The sequence below is a fragment of the Vigna angularis genome, chromosome 1 (assembly GCF_016808095.1).
Source record: "Vigna angularis cultivar LongXiaoDou No.4 chromosome 1, ASM1680809v1, whole genome shotgun sequence".
Classification (NCBI taxonomy): domain Eukaryota; kingdom Viridiplantae; phylum Streptophyta; class Magnoliopsida; order Fabales; family Fabaceae; genus Vigna; species Vigna angularis.
In genome coordinates, this window is record NC_068970.1 from 60,986,040 (window position 1) to 61,008,722 (window position 22,683).

A 22,683-nucleotide genomic window follows, 5' to 3' on the forward strand; every position below is an offset into this window, starting at 1 on the left:
GAGGTTGGGCCTACTACTACTGTTTAGTCAATGACAATACCAAGAAACTCTCAGCTATCAGAATTTTTTTCACATAAATATTGAAACGCTGAACCATATAAGAGAGCACAGCAGAACCTGCAACATCAGTTTTACAAAATCTGCAAGGGATTCTCATGCCAATTACAATTACAGGCCATATCTGTCACACTGCCTCTTCGGTGGTTGTAAGGTTTAAATATATTTTTTTCTCACCTACTATCACGATTTACCCCTCCTATTTAGGTAATGTTTTAGTTAGTTTAAATATAATTTTAGTTTATAAAATGAATATAATTTTTTTAATGATGATACTATTTTTTTCTATTTAATAGTATTTTAAGTTATCGTTGAAAGATATAAATTTATATAAACAACTCAAACATTAATTTAAAATATTTTTTATAGATTACAAAATTTAACATAATTTATTTTAAAATGAATCTTTCTTATATTTCATTCTTTACAAGTATTTGTTTTAGTAATTATGATATAAATGAATTATATATATAAATATATATATATATATATATATATATATATATATATATATATATATATATATATATATATATATATATATATATATATATCTCGTGATGTTGAGTATATATTAAAGGTCAAATAAGAAATAATAATGTGTAGGAAAGAAAATTGTTAAAATCATTGGATGATTCTCATGATTGAGATCTCAATTTGATTATCATATTTTGAGTTATCTTAATTGGGTCATTATTTTTTAAAATGTTATACAATTTATCATTTTTTATTAATACAGAACGAACAATGTTAACTCAATGATCACGGACTCATATGTGATATTGAGTTAGCATATGAACAAAATTATATCACATTTTAAAAAATAATGATCCAATTGAGACTATTTAAAACACGAGGGAGATTTCAATTTAAATATGAGGATCATTTAAGAGTTTTAACAAAAAAAAATCATAAATCAATTGCTTTAAGGTCTTTTATATAAATTAATATCAAAATCTTTTGTGTCAGTTTGATCTATACCTTCTTGGTATCTCAGTTGATTTCCTAAAAGAAACTAATTATTGATATCATAACCAAGTTTTAAGTTTTAAAATTTCTTGTATCAAAAGTTTTATAAATAATAGATTGTTGGAATATGTGTAACAATATATACCTAAAACATGTTGGCTTCTCAAAATAAGGTTAGAATACGAATTAAGCGAACCAACCAAGATAACAAAACCTCCACGTACATAATCTAAACTCATCCAATTAAAAAATCCTCCAAAATACTATAAATAACATTGTTTACACAATAAATAATTTATACGTAATCAATATGGCATTTATTATTTGTTTATATACATATACGAGTGTCATTGCAAACACATTGATACTTTGAATATGAGAGTACTTAGATTGTAAGAAAACATCTCAACCTTGTGTAAGAAAAATAGATACAACTTGCTAATATCTTAGCATGTTGTATTTCTATTAGATAATATATTAGACATGTTTAAGTTCTACAAAATTGGAATCTAATAAAGACTTATAATAAATTAATATGTTCCTCATCTCTTAAATTAACTTTATTTTTTTCTTATTTATACTAATTAAATGTTATATTTATTTTAAAACATGTTCTTATTTAAATAATTACTTATATATAATATTTGATTTGAGAGAAATAAAATAATAAAAATAAAGAAAGATTTTTTAATGTAACTTTCAAATTTTTGAAAATTACATTATCTCTTATCATTTATTAAGTAGAGTTGTTTCAAAATAAGTATATTAGAATTTTTTAAATGGGTAAAAAATATTAGTGACGGAACCTTGTTATTAATTAGGAGCTTTAACCTCTTCAATTTTTTTATATAGATAAAAAATTATTATATAAACATGTTTTTTAATTTTACTAAATTATATATATTTAACTTTGTCATAATCCTTGAATTTCGTGTGAGTGGAAGCCAGGTGCCAGTGGAAGGGTATCAGAGCTTCAGATAGTGGAAGACAGGTGTGCAGTGTTGAGTGGCCGATCGATTTTAGTGACGATAGTATTTAAGGTTCAAACTTCGTGCCACTTTTATGCATGCACCCTTCATCTTCAATCTTCTGAACCTTCCATTTTCTCCTCCTTCTCTCTACAATCTTTGTCTTCTCTTTACGATTTCTCATCTTTTTCTTCTTTCGATCACCATTCAGGCAACGCCTGAGTATTTTTGGTGCCAAGAGCTACACTTTGCACCGATCAAGTTGTGGTTTAAGCTGGTGAGTACTTCTCTTCTTAGACCGTTCGTTTTTCTGTCACATGCAAACCCAAATTCTGGTTGCATGAGTGTATTATCTCATTTTGATAGAAACTATGGTATTGTATTTGGTTTAGTTTTATTCTAAAGTGATTAAGACTCAATTTCAACACTAAAACACCAATTTTCCCAACTTAGGGATCCAAAACCCAATCCTACTGCTTTGCACCTATTTTGATCAATTTAGTGACTCAAACAAGTCACAATACACTAGCTAAGACTGCCCCAACAGCCCAATTGCGCTTTAAGCCCCAAATGCCCAAAATCACTACCTCACTTCCTCTCAAAGTGACCTAAAAACCACAAAACTCCAAATTTCTATCCAACCAAAAATATATCAGATTTCACACTTAAACCACTTCCAATTGGTTAATTATAGACATTCAAACCCATCCAAATCAATTCCAAACAGCTCAACACAGTTTCATGGATTTCACATATCAACACATACAGTACAACATACTCAAAACGCAAAATACAACTCCAAATAGTGCACCAATTCAGAATCCAATATACATACACTTCATGCAAGCAATTTAAAGAAGTATTCTAGCTCCCCTTACCTTGGAGTTGAGCAGTACAACCCCCTAGAATGCTCTAACAGTGCCTCACACAGCAAGGACCCGACCAAACCCCACTGAAGAAGGAAAATATAATTGGATGGTTGCGAAGCTCACTGCGCCGCAGTCACTTGAGCACCACCTAATCCAACATGCAATGGCTGAATGTGAGGGAATAATAGAGAGAAGGTAGAGCAAGGTTAGGGAAAATAAGAGTTATAGAGAGAAAAGGGAAAGTTGGCTAATGAACTCAGATTTTGAAAGGTCCCTTCTAAGATCATAATTTTGGCCCATTTTTCAAGTCCTTGGTGGGATATTTTAGCTTATAAATTAAAAAGAAAAATACATTCGTAAATATAGACATGATAGCTTTTGTCATCACTTCCCTCGATTCTTTTTGAGAAATGAAATTAATGTTAGTTAAACAAGGTTTAGAAACTACAATTTGAAGGTTAAGTATACACTTTGACAGAGAAGAGAAAGACTAAAGAGTGTATAAATAAAATAATAAATGAAATAGGTAAGAGAAAATAGAAATGTTTTACTGAACCAAAATGAAGAAAACAAGAGGAAAAAAATGTAAAAACAATTTAACAAACCTTTTTTAAAATTATTTTCCCCGTAAGGAAGACTATCGTGTTTTTATCCATTTTTTTTTTCTGTATTCCACATTACAAGATGTAGGAATTAATTCAAAAATTTCAAAGGATAAATAATTTATATGAATAAAATATAAGTATTTTATTATTTAAACTAAAAAAATTAATTATTTAAATTTTAATTCAACAACATTATTATTTTTCTAAAATATAATTTGTAACTATATAGAAAATGGGTATTTAAGTTGTAAGGATTTAAAAAAATGATAATAAAATATTTTTATTAATAAAAGTTAAACTATAAATGGATTTTTTATTATCGAGTTCATTTTATAAAACATTCTTAATTCTAAAAATCCTTTCTTTCTTTTTTTTTGCATTTTTTTAAAAGATTTAACCACCTATTCGTAACAAAGAATTCCACAACTTTACTTAACCAAAATTATGAATAAAGTAAATTCTTTTTCTATCCTATTACAGAGTCAAATATGTTGTTTTCCTTAAATTGATTGTATATGATTTAATTATATTTGTGTTTGTGATATGTTTATATAAATGATCTTATACTCCTTTGTGTAAATACACATGTCTTTCTTAAAGTAAAATGTCATGTTATATAAATCATTTTGGACACATGTTTTATGTGGATATTTGATTGATGATTTACGTGATATTATTGATTGGTTTGAAGAAAAATAGTTTTCTTATACCATACTTTAATTTGAGTAAATTTAAATTATATTATAATTAAAATTGCTTACTTTATTGTTAGTTGTGTTGTGATTTGTTTCTTTTGTAATGATATGTTATATTTGAAGAATATAGTGCATATGAGAGATTTGTAAAGCATTAATAACAAGTGTCAAAAAAGTTTAGTGGTTGTTTATGTATATAATTTTTGTATTATATAAATATTATAGTTAGTGAAATATTATTTACCTTTGAAAATAATAAATAATATTATTATCTTTGAAAATAATAAATAATAGGGTATAGGAGCTTTGTCACGAGAAGGCTGTAGTGTCACTTACTTTCTCCTCCATTCATACATACTCCCTTCATCCTTTTCAATTACACTCTTCATTTTTTATCACTTCCATATTTTTATAAAGATAAAGATACTTTGACAACATTTTTTTAATAAAATTTTAACATCATTTACATGTTATTTTGTTATTGGTTCAAAATTACTCAACAATTAATAATAATAATCATAAATACCAACATGAACCAATAACAGAAAGACACGTAGATGATGTTAAAAGTATCATTAACCTTTCTATAAATGTTTTTCTCATTGTACCATATCGCATCTAAAATAAGTTAGATAGCTGAAATTTAACCTATTTCCAATCTTCTACATTTTAACTACCAAAACATATATAATATTATCTTATCTACTTCCATTAAACTTAAATTAATGATTTAAAATTAAAGAAACTTTCTAACAAATATTATAATTGTGTCTAACTGTATCTTTTTATCTATCTATGTAAATCCAAAATATATATAACATAATTATATGTTAATCCTTAATAAATTTATACACTAATTCATAAAAAAAAAATATTGAAAAATACTTAAATTTGTTATTAAGAGTGACTAATGATATTAATAATAACGGATATCTGATCTTTCAAAAAGATTTTAGGTTCCATTTTTGTTTTCTTTACCAATAGAGATGAAGAAAAACAAAACCCTAATATAATATTTAATGTAATACTTTTTTTATAAATGAAAATCATAATCTATATTTTATAATCAGTGTTAGTCACATTTTATATTTTAATTAGGCCATTTATTAGAAATCATAACTCATTTTATAACTAATTTTAATTATATTTCAAATTTTAATAATTTTATTTCGATTCCTTATTAAATCATAATATTACTTTAGAATATTTACCATATAAATAAATATTTTATTTATTTATTTATTTTTATTATTTAGTTATTCGATTCATTTGTCATGTTTAATAAAAAAAATTTATCATAAAAATTATGATACATAAACCTAAAACTCATTTTGAGTTTAACTATATAGGTTTATTTATGAGATATAGTTTTTTTAAAACTTTGATATTTCTACTAAATATGAAAATTAAACTCACACACTTTTGAATATTCTGGAACTAAATTTTCTCTCTGACAATTAAAAGAAATTGAAGTTCACCTTTTCTTTTCCAAATTAGAATTGACTGTGTGAAGTTCATAAAGTCCATTAATAGAAACAGACACACATATATAAATAAAAGTTGAGAATACTTAAATATGACATTGGATACCTGACCTGAGCGATTTATGCAGTGATTGAAAAGAAGTTAAAATATATTTAGAAAGCACAATGACTACTTTCACAACAATTTTTTATAATATTTTAACATCATTTATTATTATTATTATTATTATTATTATTTGTTTGATCCAAAATTATTCTGCAATCAATAATAATAATTACAAACATTAACATGAACCAATCACAAAATGACACATAGATAATATTAAAATATTATAAGAAAATGTTATCAAAGTATCATTATTCAATCTCTTATCAAATTTTAAAATTTGATAAAAGAATTTTTTTTTTCATAATAATTTGATAAAGAAAAATATAATTTCTAAGATTATGCTTAGAAATTAAAGATATAGGATGAAATGTTTGGTGTTAAATGATGAAAAACCATTTTGTTGTTAGATGTGAATGAGAATGGTAAATAAGATGGAAGTGTTAGCAGTGTGAACGAAGGTTTTAATTGTTGTGGCTTAAATGAGGAAGGCATCTAAACCCCTGGAGCCCTCTGAATTAATGGCCAGCGACCTCTCCCAAGGCCCACCACCACCACCACTCATCATTATCCTTCTGCCGACAAACTACACTACAACCTTACATTTTTTTTTTCTTTTCATTTCAAAAACTCTTTTCTTTTCTTCCCCACTGTGCCCTACACTCACCACCTTCCCATTCATAACCTAATATTAATGATTCAAAAATATCAATATTAATAAATTTTTTTAGTTAATCTTAGTTACTGTTATTTTTACATAAAAATTCATTAAGACTTTTTAACCTATATTCACAAAGTTTTTTTTTTCTCAATTCATATATTTTTACAATGTTGTTGGTTATTATTTTTTACTGACTTTTCAATATATGTTTGCTAAAAAAATTTCTTAACCAACGCTAATTAAAAGAATCTTAATGTTGGTCAAAAGTTTTCTTAACCAAAAGTAGAAAAAAAAATCCTAGCAAACTAATTACAAATAATAACATTAGTATTGAGGATTAAAAGAAAAATCATTGCAATGGACAAGAAAAGTACGACATATACTAATTTTCTTTGGCAAAAAAAAAATTGGATAGTGGTTAATTAAAACCTAACTAATATTAAAAAAGAAATAATAAAAAAATTATAATGACAAAAATATTTATAACAATATAAAAAAAATACTTCTTGTTAACATTAATAAAAGAAAATCCTTGTAGTTATCAACTCAGAGGTAATCCTCTCAAAGGTATAAAAGAAAAACCTTAACTAACATTTATCAAGAAATATTCTTGACCTATAATGTCTAAAAAATAAATGTAAAAAAAAAGAAAATTCTACTTACATAGACGGAAGGTAACTTTAGCTAGTATAAGTTGAAAAAAATGTATTTGACATCAATAAAAAAAGCATCTTTAACGTGATAAAAAAAATTGACTAACATTAATCAGAAATGACCTTTACCTAACATCAAAAATAAAATTTTAAAAATAAGCCTTTCATCGAAATTATGAAAAAAATATATATTAAAATTATGACACTCAATCACTAGTGAAGCCGAACAATATGTATCTTTAATTTGTGACGTCCATATAAGTGACGAATTTTCTATATAAGTGAGGGGACCTTGACTCTACCAAATATATATATATACATATATATATATATATATATATATATATATATATATGTATATCTATATATATATATGTATATATATATATATGTATATATATATATATATATGTATATATATATATATATATATATTTGACATTTTTAAAATTTTTATGTATTCACAACAAATATTTTAACCTTTTTAAATTTTTTTTTTCTGAAAATCTACCAAAATCGTGTTGATATACAATATGAAGAAAGAAAACATAAATTTAATTTTTTAAAATCATATAATTCTAAAATTTTAATGTTTAATTAACATAAAATATTAATAAAAAGAAATTATTCTTTTAAAATTACCCTACGAATTCTTAATGACGTTTACAATCTTTACAATGTGGTAGTTGACCAACGAGCTTAGAAGGTTGAAAATAAATTGTTTGGATTTATATTTTGTGGGGATTGAAATACGTAATTAGAGGATATTTTAAATAGGCGATGGTTTGTATTAGATGTTGGATTATTTATTATTTGTGTCGTTAGTGACGGTTAAAGGAGATGTTACTGTAGTGTAGAAAACTAAAAGAGGAAGATAATCCTAATAAAGGAAAAACATGCCATGAAATGTGAAACACAATGCCACATGCCTTGTCTTGAGCATCCATTCTTTGTACTTCTCTTTCCTGACTAAAAAAGCTGAAAGCAACCAACACCCTGTCCTTATTATATCTCCTTTCTTTCCTTTCTTTCTCAAGCTTAAAATACCCACAAGCGACCCCATTTTTGGAAAATGCTTTTTCAAATTGTTAAAATATTCACTTTTACCTGTTAAACAGACCACATCATCCATATCCTTTTTGGGTTTCATTCTTCTTCTTCTCCTTCTTCTCCTTCTTCAACTTTCTACACAGTTTCACCTTCTTAAATGGCTAACAAGGTATGCTTGTCACATAGATTCCTCCTTCTTTCTGTCCTTTTCACTGTTATTATTTGAAAAAAATCCTTAATTTAACTGTCCAGTGGAGGTTTTGGAAGTGAAGGGAAGAAGAAGGAAGTATCCTTCAGCTACTACGGTTGTCTAAAAGCACTAACTTCTCTCTTTTTTGTTTTCCTTTTTAACATCTTTTTGCTTCATTATACCATGTAGGTGACTTTGTGAATTGTAACTCCGATTTCGTTGGAAGTCTTTGAACTTGGCAGTGTTGTTAGTCATTATCACGTGTTTTCACCACTCTCTGGTGCAGGTTTCTTCTCTCTCTCCTTTTTGCTAAATACGGACAAACAGATGTCCAATATAGTTGCATATAAGGAGCCTATTTTATGGTTGTCTTTTTTATATTTTAATAAAGTTCCTCTGTATCAGTTGCCACTTTAAAAATCTTGTTGAATAGAATTTCGGTTGTTGCACATTAATCAGCAAGAGATACACTTTGATGAAGTTTGGTTCACCTTCTTTTTTATGAGGGTCTGGTCCAATTAATATTTCTCCCTGCCTAATCTTCTCTTACTTTTCAATTTCCATGCAATTGAAAGCATCCTGGTGTGTGGTATACAGAAAGGGGAGCAAAGAAAGACAAGAGGGGCTGAAAAAGTGCAAGTGTTTTTGGTATGGACTGGAATCTGAAAGCAGCTTCTTGGGATTTGAGTGAAGTGAATCAGGCAAACTTACCCAACATGGAAACAGTGGAAGGCTCAAGCAGATATGGAATGTTTACAAGTAAGGGGGAATTTTCAGTTGACTTGAAGCTTGGTCAGGTGGGGAATTCTGGCACAGAATCAGTGTTGACCAAGTCCAAAGATGCTGTAGGACTCTCCAAAATCTCATCCTCATCTTCATCTTCTGGCTCATCTAAGAGAGCTCGTGCCCTTGGCAACGCCACACAGACAGTCTCATGTCTTGTCGATGGCTGCCACTCTGATCTCAGTAACTGCAGGGACTATCACAGGCGCCATAAGGTCTGCGAAGTTCATTCCAAAACTGCACAAGTCACAATCGGAGGCCAGAAACAAAGGTTCTGCCAGCAGTGTAGCAGGTGCATGTTTCATATCTGTATATGTCATCACTTGCTTCAAAATTTTCACGATTTGTCATCTCATTTTTTTAATCTGAACTCTATATAATACATGCTCTGCTAACCAGAGTTCAGTGGGTTCAAAACCTTATCGGGTCATGCTAGACCTCAAGATTCAGCATGATAAAATACTAATATATTACTCACCAAATCTTTTACCAAAAAGTCTTTATTATTGGTAATGAGATTCAAACCGCTCTTGTAAAATATGAGTTATATCTGTGTGCCAGTTAAACCGACAAATACGAAATACATGTCTAATATTTTAATTTAGCTTTCATGAGAGAGAGAGAGAGAGAGAAAGGTAGAAGCAGAATATAAACAAAAAAGGGAATCTGAAGTGATGGAGACTATACTGTATACTGTGTGTGATTAATTAAGAAAAATAGCTCCCTCTGCTTAGATAGGTGATTGTGTTGAGGATGGTTGGGATGGTGAGGTGGAATTTGTGCATAAAAGAGTTGTTAATAGTTAACTAAATTTACAGTAAGTGTGATGCTAATTAAGGAGACCGGGCAGTGTGATGTCAGTGAAGTCCTGTAGCTTTAGGTGTACTTGATGGGATGAGTCTGCAATGGTGAGGGTTGTATTATTGAGTTGATAAATCCTGATAAGGTAAGTGGAGTTTTGAGAGCAGTATTATTATGATGTGAATTTTGATTTGATTTGGTGCATTTTGATGGCACAGTTGGGAAGGTGAGATGACATGTTAGCTGAGTGGAGTTGTTTGAATGATAAACCTGTGTAGGTTCCATTCACTGGAGGAATTTGATGAGGGGAAAAGGAGCTGCAGGAAGCGATTAGATGGGCACAACAGACGGAGAAGAAAGCCCCAACCAGAACCTCTAACGCGGTCTGGTAGTTTTTTGTCGAATTACCAAGGTTAGCTTACACTTCTACCTACATTATCTGAGTGGACCCATGTGTGGCTAGATTTGGAGCAGACATTTCCTCAGGATCCCCACATAGCTACACAAATGTTAAGAGTAAGAAATAACACCATCACACAATACACTTACCCACCATTTCTCTTTTCCTCCATTCATCTCCATCCAACTCGCAACGTGTCACTACACACACAACACAATACCCTTTTGCTTTCTCCCATCCCAGCAGTACACTCTTATCTCTATTAACTACCTATCTACTTTGCTTAAACATCTTCTGCCACACCACCACTTTCTCTTACACGGTTTCCACATTTCTCGACAAAAACACACACTCATCCATCAATTATTGCTCAGCCACCACCACCTTTCGCTAACACTCCCCATACACACGCAAAATCTGTACCCATCATCAATAGTACAAAATTCAATTATAAACATTTCATCACCTCAAATTTAAACCAGTAATTCTTAAAAAATATCAGAAACACGTTATTTTTAAAAATAAGTAGAAAGAGTTACCCTTTGATGAGTTTTGAGCAGGTACCCAGTTGCTACCTTTCTCAAGTTCACACGTATACCCATCGACTACCGTGATGAATCCGACATGGGGTGGAATTGTTGCTTCTGGTGATGTTAGGATTCATGGACACAACCAACAGGGTGAGCTTTTTCTTGGGACTTCTCCAACCGGTTATAAAGAAGGGAAACAGTTGGCCTTCCTGCAAGGTGACCACACTCTCAACAACCAAAGCCCACATCTCGCGGGTGCTTCCGTGGGCCAGGCCCATATGTTTCTGAGGACCGGCCCGTATTCTGAAAGTAGTGGGCTGAGGTGTAAAATGTTGTGCGATAGCCTAACGAGCTCGGTCCACGACTCCTCCTCTCGTGCTCTCTCTCTTCTGTCATCACCACAGCCGCACAGTCCTGGAAATGGGTTGAGCCAAATAGTGAACCCGCATTCGCCCCTTATGCAGCCATTGGGCCTCAGCCTGCATGATGGTAACAGCTTGGGGCCCGTGGACCCGGTTTTGGGCCTGAATGGGAGTGACCATTCTTCGTCGATGTATAACATAGGTTCTAATGGATCGCAGGGGAACGAAGCCTCTCCAGTGTTTCCCTTTCAATGGGGATAGAATCGTCTTTATTTGAAGGATTCTTTTCTCTGGCACTATTTAAATTCTGAATTTATCTTTCATGAAGCCATGAACTACCTATTATCACGTTATCAAAATTATGGTCTCAATTTTTTTCATCTCATCACTTTCTTGCCCTAAAACTTACTACTCATGCAAATTATTTTTCATAACCTCATTACCAAATATTTTATGTTCAAAACTATATGATCGGTAATTTTTTTTTTTTACATTTGAAAGAAAAATATATTTAATTAAATATATTTACAATATATGTTTGAATGAAGAAGGTATATAAATCTAAAAGTTGCTTAAACTTATTTTAATTAATCTGTATTATTTTACAATCAGTATTTCAATGGGGGATTGAACACTAAGTACTAATGGATAAAAAACTCATCAATTTTAATATTTTAGTATTCATATTGTTTTGTGTGACGAAGTTTCATGCTTATTAGTCATAGTGAAAACCATAGAATCCATTATCTGATCTTTGAAGCAATCAGGCTGTTAAAGTGCAAAAACAAAATGATTGTTTCAAACTTATTTGACTTTAAAAAAAAATACTAAAATTAAGTTCAGAATTATATGACGACGATGTTTGGATAAAATTTTCATGAAAAACTTACAAGAGAATAATGAGATAAAAAAAAGTCAAATTTTGGTTTCTCTTGTAGTTTAAAATTAACTAATTAATATATTAATTTTTTATTAAATTCTTCAAAAGAGTTAAAATATACAAATTCGATATAATTAATAAAATAAATTTAATACGTTTTACCTTTTTTTTTTACAAGTGTTTACATAAAAAAAAGTTAACGGAATATAACTTAAATTGAGAATGACAATGAAAAAAATATAAAATAAACATATTTATATACTTGCATCAGGCATGAATAACTCAGGCATGAATAAGTTTGGTAACTATTCATATACTTGCATCAGGGACTAAATGATAACAACAAACTTATAATATTAAACTCTTAATGCAAAGATATGCAGATCCTATTATAAATATTTCACATATTCTCATTTAATAAATTGAGAGAATGAACTAGACTTAAAATTTCCTCCTAATATACGACGTAAAAGTCTTGAGATTTATTAAATGTATTGTAATATTCGTTATCCAGTTACTATCATATAATCTTTTACAAATATCTAATCCTACATATGAAATATATGCATCTTGACGTAATAGATGTATTTAAAATATCATATAATTTAAAAATAAGACTTATAAGTGAAGATGGTAATTTTATGAAAATAAATACAAATTTCTACATATATCTTGGTCTGAATTTTTCTTAAAAAGAAAATCTGTGTAAAACATAAAAGGTTATGTTTAGTACGATATTGGCACGACTCAATCAGAGCAAAGGACCGATTGATTAGGAGATTTGATTTGATTGAACCGTCCCAACATCGGTACCTGAAAATTTACCATAAACATTAACAATATCTACCTTTGTGCGAGAAGAAGAACAAAATGAAGAAGAACATGGACTTGAGTTTGAGGCATGTTGTCCTCCAAAGGAACCAAATAATTGAAATAAGGCTCTCTGGCCTTATAGAAGAATATCCATTGATATGACTTTCCAAGAGAACAAAACAGATAGGATTATATAGGGGAAATCTTAGTCAAAGGTCAATATCTCTAAATTATTATATAAATTTTCATTAATCCAATGCTTACATGATGGTTCTATACATATATATTTTCGTATTATAGTATTTTCATGTCCATGGAGATAAAAATTAATCTCCCGGTTGTTGATCAACAAGTTTTCATAAATTATAATAAATTATTTTTTTTAATGAAAGATATTTAACCACTACACCAACTGATAAGTTATAGATTATAATTGATTATTTTGTCAAATCCTATAAAAAATGAGTTTTTTTGTTTTCTGGCTTTTCTAATTAAATATGTTTTAAATAATGCTTTCACATGTGTGCTAACTATTTTTCATTATTCAAATTTATCTCTTCCACCCTTCTTTTATCGAAAAAGAAAGGAGTAATGATTGTTTTAGTTTTTATTATAGGTTTTTGTTTGGCTATGGAGTATAAAATTACAATCAAACACTTCAATTAGTTTCAAAATTATTTTTAAAATTCAAGTTATGCTAGTGGATAGCAACCAAAGATACTCTTATCCTCAAGTTAGTAACATGACTGTTCGATTAGTATTGTAAAGTTTTAAATTTACAATAAATACAATCACGTACTTTTTTATCTCCAATTTGTTTTTATAGATTTCAAGGTGGATTTACCATTAGCATAGACATAATTACGATCCAATTGATATACATACTTTTATTTGTAAACTCAATTATTAGCGAGATTTAAGGATTTGGATGATCAGTCAGTCAACCACCTGATCGACTGATTGTTGGAATAGTAAAGCTAGGGTTATTCTGACATCAACCAACTGTAACACATTGTTTGGTTATAAAAAACGCTGACTAGAGAGGTATACTAATAAAAAAATAAGGGTATGGATTTACCTATATACTGATGAATATCCAATTAATATGAAATTTTCAACAATGATGACAACTGATCTATTTGCCATCGTATCAACCATGTTTGATTTTAAGAAATTGAACTCATTCTTATCACACCTTTGTTTTACAGTTCAAGTGGCCATTTTTTAACTTTAATATATCATTCACACAACTTTAGGTCACTCCTAATTCCCCCTTTAATTACGAATTTTTCCGCTCACACTACACGAAAAGTGGTCCACTGCTGTAAAATGAATTTTTTAATTTTAATTTTCAAATTATCAATAGAGAAGGGTTCTCCAACATAATTCTTTTTGTCTTTTGATGGACGTGGAATAATAATATCCATTATCCAACTACGTCAACAGCGACAGAAAACAAATAAAGAAATTCAAGTAGAAAGCATGTGGTATGAAGATTTTTGGTCGAAAATGATGTAATAATGTTGGTGGAGTCAATGTCATCACAAAGATAAGCTCACTAAAACGTGTTTTACAACAAATCACGCAATAAGAATTAAGCTAATTTTAAAGAATCTTTGACCATATAAGTGGAGTTTTGTTTGCCCTTTGGCTCGACGGCACCACCCCCTGATTCTGGGCACTACACTCGCATTTTAGTATCTCCATTTTCACGACATTGTGCTCTTTGTACGGTTTATTCTTTTATATTATCCCATTTTTTTGCCCTAATAATAACTTTGATTCGAACCAGCTTTTGTAGTGCTTTAATTTTAATTATTGACATATTTGAAGTGGTTGTTGTTGAACAGTGATCTTTGACATGGGTGTAAATATACGAGTAATGCAAGCATCAAAATCTATGATTGATTAAAATAAATCATTGAAATCTAGAATAGAGGGATTTCTCACAAGTTTCAATTATAGATCGTGTATTGTGAAGTTGAATTTCCTTATCATCCAGTTATCATTTGAATTTGCAAAATCATTTTCGGAAACGCTAATATAAGAAATAAGCTTGGAAAATGATTATGGAATTTTAAGAAAAAGTTGGACATGTAAGAAGAACGATGAGTTATTACCGGATTCTCTTGATCAAAGTGTATATTCAAATTTTATGAATTAAAAACCTGTGTTTGAAAGTGATATAGTTAGGAGGGAACAATTAACTGAATATATGCTTGGAACCATTCAGAATGTCAAAGTAACATTTTTTTTTCCATATATATCTAAGTTATAGGTTTTAAAACTGGTAAAGTCCATTTAAGAATTGTCCAAATTATATAAAAAAAGGTGAGAACATTAAAATTTGACAAAAAAATGTCCCATTGAAAGAAAATGTAATTTAAATTTTATGTTGAACTTTTTTGTATAATCCCCTCCCGTAACTTCAAAATAATATTAAAGTAATATTGATGAACACTAATTTTAATAATTTAAAATATATTATTTTTTTAATATTCTATTTAAAAAACTTAACATAGGTATAACACAAGAAAACAGCAGAAAATCTAGACTTGAGGAAGTAGAACTTGATCCTTCTTGTATTTAAATCTTGTAGATAAAAAATAATAATAATTGGAAGACAATACTTCACTCTAAAAGGGTCCAATCAGGTCTCATTTTGAAAATTAATCATCAGCAAAACTGATAAATATTCCACATCAATAACATTATGACCCAAAAAAATATATTAAAAAGAATTAAAAGTTTTAATCATTTACAGTCTTGATTATTATAATTTATATTTATTTTTTATTTACATGACTCATTTTACTTAAATTTTGATGTTTACTTTGACAGAGTTAAGAACGTATAAAAAATGTGACTCATTTTAGATTTTAGAGTTAAAATAACTAATGATATTATATTAACTTAATATCATGCTATATATTATTAATTATTATTATTTTATTGATTTATTAATGTCAAGTCCATTTCAATGTAATTTTTTGTTTTAAAAACATTAATCAAAGGCAATAGTTGCCCTCACCATTTTTTACATTTACATCTGGTACAGTCTGAATGGAGATACAGGATGCATCAAGTATCAACTAGGGATGCGCTGGAATTTGAATCACCTCTCATTCTTAGCACACAAGATATGGAGCAGACTTATACATTACAAGAATACTTCAATATAACCATGAAGAAAGTGTTAAAAGTAGCAGCGTCAAAGGAGAACTCCCCATACCTTTCCTACGGAAACTTCCAAACACAACTCAAATCAACTCGTGCGTCTCATCAGCACATGCCTGCAAATAGTTCATAAAAACGGGGCAGACAGTGAAAGTGATGGAAACCTGATTGTTTATTCACACAGTACCTGTTGAAAGGACACTGACCAAGTGGACATTGAGGCGTTTATGATAAATATTTGTTCGCAAAAAATGGACCTGTCCAATTATGAGTAATACTAATGGCCAAAGCTAAAAAGATGCAGTATCTTCTCTGATAAATATCACTCCAGTCAAATTATATAGACCATGATGTTTTAAGCCAATAATCTCAGCAAGGAATGCAAAGAAAATACAAAAAGCTTGCTCTTTGTTTTTGATTCTTATTTCCTTACAAGCAGAACTCCAGCTAACAGATACATAGAAGAATAACAAAAAAGAGCATCAAACAGAAATACCCAAGGACTTCTTAAACTTCTCAACCTCCAAATATACTGTGGAGTAAGGAAGGAACTCTGAGTAGTGGTCTCTGCTCAGATCATTTATAGCAACTGCAAGTTTAGGGATTTCTAAGATTTCCTCATGGGTCAAAGTCCTCACAAACCTGGCTGGATTTCCTGCCCAAAGTTCACCAGAAGGTATTCGCCTTCCTGGTGGAACTACTGATCCAGCTTCAAGGATTGACTGTGTCTCCACCAATGAGCCTTCCATTAGGATGGAGTGCTGCCCAATAATGCACTCTGGCTCAATAGTGCAGGACCTCAAAAGGCTGTATGCCCCAATTGTCACGTACCTCTCTATTGAAGTGTCAGCCGGAAGGCCTGTTTCACAGAAGACAGCATAAGCAATGAATAAACAATAGATTCATAAACTATACTTAAGTCTATCCCATAAGAAAATTTCAAGGATCTTTGGAAACAGCAATGTTATTCACCTCCACATGACAGTAAATAATTCGAAAGGAGTATGCAGATAACTAACTCCAGTTCACAATAAACAGCTTAACAATGAATATCGCATTCTGATATTATTTTCAGAGTATATAAACATTACCCATACAACCACTTACTCAATTACTTCTATATTATATTATAAAAGGGTTGTCAATTGGTTGTGCACAGAGGAGTGGTCAAATCATTATTTTCCATTTTGAAACAAGGATAAAGACTAATTTTCCTGAAGAAACACAGCCGACAATGGTTGGAAGGGAGATTAGAAGTGTCGAACAGGACCATCACATACGAGTGCAACATACCTATAATAATGCTAACAAAAATTTATTTCATTAGTATGTTAGGATGGGCCTACAGAGGTCCGAAGGAAACTCCAACATTTTATACGGTGGTCTTAGAATACTAGAATAATAATTAGTTTATATTTCAATTTTCCTAAAGGCAGATAATGACACTTATGGGATCATTATTCAACTGCTGGCGTCTTTTAGGTTCTATAATTGTAAGTGTAATCGTCCTCACCTATTATGAATGAATGAGGATAGGTGAATGCTGATTTTATGCTCTTTAGCTTTAAAGGTAGTATTGTAGGTATTTTATGGTAAGTAGTTATTTTCTCTCTCTATCAGTGTAGGACACAACCGTCTAGATGCCCTCTTGCCGGACTCAAAATAACACAACATAAATGACCAGAAGTATCTTTGCTTCAAACAAATTTACATTTCTCAAACAACACCAAAACACATGCACAAGTATGGTTCATTTCTTTGTAGCATACCACCAAAGTCACCTAAAGATCGAGGCCCTAGCATAGAGAACTAGTCGGATCAAACAAGCATCTCTGTCAAACTCCACTTCCACCCCATCTCCACTCCCAAGAGTATTTAAGTTATCCTTTTCGATCAATAGAAGAAAAAGATAGATATTACAATCTTCAATGATATAAGAAAATTGTTCAATCCTACTGTCTCTACAGGAAATAAAATAAATCTTGATCCAAAATTTAAGGAAACTCATATTTATAAAAGTAGATGTCAACTAGTAAGTTAAGGACTTGAGGCCAAGCAACAAAAATATTTCCCTCAAAAAATGCTATTTGGTACAACACTGGCACAAATATATTACATGGAAAAAAATGGGACCTTTTCGCGAAAAAATGCTATTTGGTACAACACTGGCACAAATATTACCTATAAAGTGAATAAAGAAAAATAAGAATTGTTCCTTCAAAAATGCAAGTTGGTACAATACTGTTGCACGAAAATTTTACATGGATAAGCTGCATCATTACACCCAAAGGTTCTTAAATTTGGCTCCAATAAAGTGAATAAGGATGAAATAAGTAATCTTAGTCATCGAGGAGACAATCATCCATAGATTTTTCAACACATTTATAATTTCTTATGCGAGTGGTATTGACGGTTGATTTTCTTATCCATGATTGAGATTACCTATTTTTTTTATTCTTTCAATTAGCACTTACAAGTAAAATGAATTGAACATCTCGCATGAGCAATAATCAACTTACGAATTTATCTCCTTTGAAAACTACAGTGTATACGTTGATTGTTAATTTTAGCTTATGAGAAAAGTCGAATGAGTTTTTTTTCTTCTTATTTTCATTGCTTAGGTAGAAATTTATCCAAAACAAGGTCTTACTAGTTATCCAATGAAATACAGAGAAACACCTATATTCTATATAATTCATACCAGTAAGCATAGCTCTATTTCATTACGCTTGGGCAGAAAAGGTTGAGTGGGCGTAGAGAATATCAAAACCATAAACCTCATTTGTCTTTACGATTAAGGCAAAAATGTGATCTTTTAGAACTTAGAATGTACCCAACTCCAAGGTACTTCGATAAAACTGATTGGTTTTCAAATATATCAGGGCCAACACATTAGCTTCCCAGACCGAATGCTGACAATAGAATTGTCAGTACAATGAAACACGCCGGGGAAGGAGAATCAATCATATTCACAACTCAGAACTCTTGAATTAAACCATACCGAAAGACGAATTCGAGGAATTTCATAACTAATATTAGAAAAAGAACAAATCTACACAGTTCACATTTCTAATTCCAAGGTACAGAAACAGAAAGGGAAGGAATGTGTTGGAATGGGAACCTAACCTGTCGGGGAAGTCCATGCGGCGTGAAGAACGGAGCGTTCCTGAACGTTTGAGCAGAATCCGATGCTGATCTTGTTGAGATCGCCGCGGAGAACGCAACCAGGCCAAACCGAAGCTCCGTCCCACACGGTGACTTGGCCAGCGAGGACCACGTTGGGTGCAACGTAAGCATCCACTGCCACTTTCGGGAGCCACTGCCCCAACGGGATTATCGTCCTCTGCCCTCGGTAGTCCCACTTCACCCGATCCGGAGACGGAGTAATTGATTTCGCCGCCTCCGTCGAGAAAGCGCGCTGCTCAACCAATAACTGAGGTTGCGGTTGCGATTGCGCGTGCCTTACGAGCGCGTGTGCGCTTCGCAGGGCTCGCTTGGAGAAGCGTGCTAGATTCGCCATGAGAGAAACAGTCAGGAAAGTGGAACCGGAGAATAAGAGTGAGGGTGAGAAAGACAGGAAGCAAGGAAGGGGGAATGAGTTAGTGGGCTACCAAGAGAAATCGGGTATTTCGAGCTCTATTTTTAGCCCATGATAAAGATAAATGGGCCAATTGGGTTTTATCATTATGAAATTTTAAGGCAGTTTCTTATGCATCTTCATAATTTTCTTCCTCCATTTTTGAAAAAAAAATCCAATTTTATTCTGAAAATAATTTTTCAACTTTCAAATTATGTAATCTCCAGTCATTTTATAAGAAAAATATTTTTTTAATTGCAATGGAAACCATTTTCAGAAAATGACTTTTAGATTATACGCCCAAAAAAAATATAATGGGGAAAAAAATTGTGGGGTGCAGGAAAAAACACGTGGAAGTATATAAATCTTAACAAATATTTTTATTAAAATTGATATTTTTGATAAATATTTTTAACAAGATTAAGTTTAATTATATTTATATTTATTTAATCATATAAATGTTAATTATGTTATTTAAATATACCTATAAGTGTTTAAAAAAAGAGTGACATAACATGTTGGTGTAAATTTTCGTAGTGAAAGTTTTCATAGAAAATCATGAAAGAAAAAACCACCTTTAATTATTGTTTTCACCAAAACTTTCTCCAATTTTTTATTTAAAAAAAAGTGAAATTTCACATTAATAATTTGTTCAATGAGCTAATTCATTTGGAAAATTCATACCACCATGCTATGTCACTGCTTTTTAAAACCTTATAGGTATATTTAAATAACATAATTAACATTTATATGATTAAGTAAATATAAATATAATTAAACTTAATCTTGTTAAAAATATTTAATAAAAATATCAATTTTAATAAAAATATTTGTTAAAATTTATATACAATTTAAATTTTGTTTGAATTTGAGGAGGGACAAAATTGTTTAATTTTTAAAATTAAGACTAAATTGAGACAAAATAAAAATACATGGATCAAATCGAGACACAAATACAGGGACCAAATTGAGACTAATACAATGACACATGGCCTGATAATGACACGTGACACTGTCAGTGCCATGTCACAGTGTCATTGCCACGTGGCATAATATCAGTTTGACACGTGACATTTTTTTTTAAATTTTATTTTTAAAAAATAATTCAAAAATTCAAAAAAACCACAAACTGACACGTGTCACATCATTTAACGGTGTTAGTACAGAACTAACAGCAACGTCTAAATTGATTCAATTTTTCACAATAAAAAACCTAATCGAGAACATTTACAATACGGACCTATTTGAGAAAATCTTACAGAAATAGAGATGTCCGAGATGATTAAACCTATTTTTTATATATAAAATATAAAACTGCATTTATTAAGTCGCTCAGTTAATGTATTTGTTGAAATTGTAAAACTGTTTTGCTAAATATGCAAAATTATATATATATATATATATATATTTATTGATCTTCTTAAATTATATATAGAAATATTAAAGTATTAGGAGCATTAGCACTAGTATAAATTAGAACAGAGTAGTATTAAAAAGCAAATAAATTACTAATAATTTCTAACATTTTTATTTTTGGTTGCAGATCAGGCCACAATACCCAAGAATCATAATTTTAAGGATTCCTATACTTTATGCTACGTAGTCCGTGTACAAAACCACGTGAGTTGAACTGCCTCTGCAAGCAAGCCAGAAAGCGCGTTCCGCGTTTGCCTAAAATTTTCAAAGTACATTAATTACATTAATCGATTCATTGTATAAAAATATTACCAGTGAAGTGATAGTTCCACACCGTTATCAGTAGTATTAATAGTATTTAACAAAAAGTGCTTATGGGAAAAGGAAGAGAAGGAAGGCAAACGGCGTGACTTTTACATGCTTGCCTTTTTCTGTGAATGGACACTTTGCAAAGGCCACCAACGTAATATCCAAAACGGTACCGTTTGCGAAAATGTTGAAGAAACCCCAAAAAACAAACCCAGCCAACGTCACAAAGCGAAATGGATCATCATTCATATCTTCGTAAAAACAACATCATCCTTATCCACACACACGTACAGTAACAGATCAGAAGTACTACACTAGAAACTTACAAGGAAATGTAAAAAAGTAAAAGGCAGAGAAAGATAAGGAGATTGAGATTTAGATCCGTTGAGCTAGCCGGTTTGGATGTGAACGCCGATGGCAATGAGGAAGATGGTGATGAGGCCGAAGTAGATGATGGCGTGAACCAAAATGGAGGCTCCACTGGTTTGCATGTTGCCGAACTCCGCGATTCTTCCCCTGGATGGTATCTGGAAGAGAAGGCCTGGGCTTAAGAGCACGAACAGCACCACTGCGATCACCACCGGACCCCAATCAGCCATTTTCACCCCTTTCTTTGGTTGGAAGGAAGAAGAGTTTGGAAGTGGAAGAGATTTCTACGTTTGATTTCAGGTTTGGGGCTTTTAGCGGTGAGCAACACAAGTAGACAAAACTCACACCACATACCCAACCAAACGGATCCTTCGCTTTCCTGTCACTCTTCATCTTATAACTCGTTTCAACGGCTCTGATCAATTCCCAATCATCTTAACGATTTTCATCCTAATCACTTTTTTAAATATTATACAACTTCCATTATAATAGTACTTTATAACTTGGCGATAAGATAATATCTTCAAATCTTTAGTGTATCATTTCCCCAAAAAAACAGTTTTAAAATGATTTTTTTGGACCACTTTTTTTATAATGTTTCTAAAAGAAATTAAATGAATTTAACTTTTTTTTAAACGTAGACTATGGACATTAAATGCGTCTTATAAAATACTTTTATTAAAATTTTAAAAATAATAGCTATCTTTAAGTTTTTGTCACATATAAATTCGTTCGTATAACACGCGTAAATTTTTAAACTTTGAAAATATTTCTTCTCAGGTAAAATGTGGTGCTAAACTAATACTATATTTCATATAGAAAACTACCTTATGTTAATGTTAATGGGAATGGAATTAAGATTGGAATTAGGTTTCTCAATAATTTTTTAAGATTTTTTTTAATAGTTTTAATAAATAATTAATTTTAATCATTAATTAGATTTAAACAAATAGTAGAGA

At 30.6% G+C, this 22,683-nt stretch overlaps 3 protein-coding genes across 6 annotated transcripts; 1 reads left to right on the top strand and 2 right to left on the bottom strand.

Moving 5' to 3' along the window:
• Positions 1-8,005: 8,005 nt before the first annotated feature.
• On the top strand, positions 8,006-11,568 carry LOC108346248 (squamosa promoter-binding-like protein 13A). Of its 4 annotated transcripts, none has more exons than XM_017585271.2 (5): positions 8,006-8,286; positions 8,497-8,593; positions 8,905-9,382; positions 10,170-10,303; positions 10,852-11,568. In XM_017585271.2, exons 3-5 carry the CDS (start codon positions 8,958-8,960, stop codon positions 11,442-11,444), a joined length of 1,152 nt encoding a protein of 383 aa, XP_017440760.1. In that variant the 5' UTR covers positions 8,006-8,286; positions 8,497-8,593; positions 8,905-8,957; the 3' UTR covers positions 11,445-11,568. The 4 variants fall into 4 exon arrangements, with proteins under 4 accessions (XP_017440760.1, XP_017440761.1, XP_017440762.1 ...); XM_017585272.2 differs by having other exon boundaries at positions 8,497-8,587; positions 8,883-9,382; XM_017585273.2 differs by having other exon boundaries at positions 8,497-8,587.
• Positions 11,569-16,361: 4,793 nt separating this feature from the next.
• Positions 16,362-19,679, bottom strand: LOC108347650 (gamma carbonic anhydrase-like 2, mitochondrial). The gene is made up of 2 exons (XM_017587035.2): positions 19,180-19,679; positions 16,362-16,912 (listed from the first exon to the last, which is right to left on the bottom strand). Exons 1-2 carry the CDS (start codon positions 19,571-19,573, stop codon positions 16,536-16,538), a joined length of 771 nt encoding a protein of 256 aa, XP_017442524.1. The 5' UTR covers positions 19,574-19,679; the 3' UTR covers positions 16,362-16,535.
• A 1,897-nt stretch (positions 19,680-21,576) lies between these two features.
• Positions 21,577-22,077, bottom strand: LOC108347084 (uncharacterized). The gene has a single exon (XM_017586202.2). It carries the CDS (start codon positions 21,952-21,954, stop codon positions 21,745-21,747), a length of 210 nt encoding a protein of 69 aa, XP_017441691.1. The 5' UTR covers positions 21,955-22,077; the 3' UTR covers positions 21,577-21,744.
• Between the last annotated feature and the right edge of the window lie 606 nt (positions 22,078-22,683).

Excerpts from the sequence above, each read along its gene's own strand:
- LOC108346248 (XM_017585271.2), top strand. The coding sequence starts at position 8,958 with ATGGACTGGAATCTGAAAGCAGCTTCTTGGGATTTGAGTGAAGTGAAT. Across the intron at positions 9,383-10,169 it reads TTCTGCCAGCAGTGTAGCAG|GTTCCATTCACTGGAGGAAT; the intron begins GTGCATGTTTCA and ends AAACCTGTGTAG. Across the intron at positions 10,304-10,851 it reads TTTTTTGTCGAATTACCAAG|GTACCCAGTTGCTACCTTTC; the intron begins GTTAGCTTACAC and ends AGTTTTGAGCAG.
- LOC108347650 (XM_017587035.2), bottom strand. The coding sequence starts at position 19,573 with ATGGCGAATCTAGCACGCTTCTCCAAGCGAGCCCTGCGAAGCGCACAC. Across the intron at positions 16,913-19,179 it reads CGCATGGACTTCCCCGACAG|GCCTTCCGGCTGACACTTCA; the intron begins GTTAGGTTCCCA and ends TCTGTGAAACAG.
- LOC108347084 (XM_017586202.2), bottom strand. The coding sequence starts at position 21,954 with ATGGCTGATTGGGGTCCGGTGGTGATCGCAGTGGTGCTGTTCGTGCTC.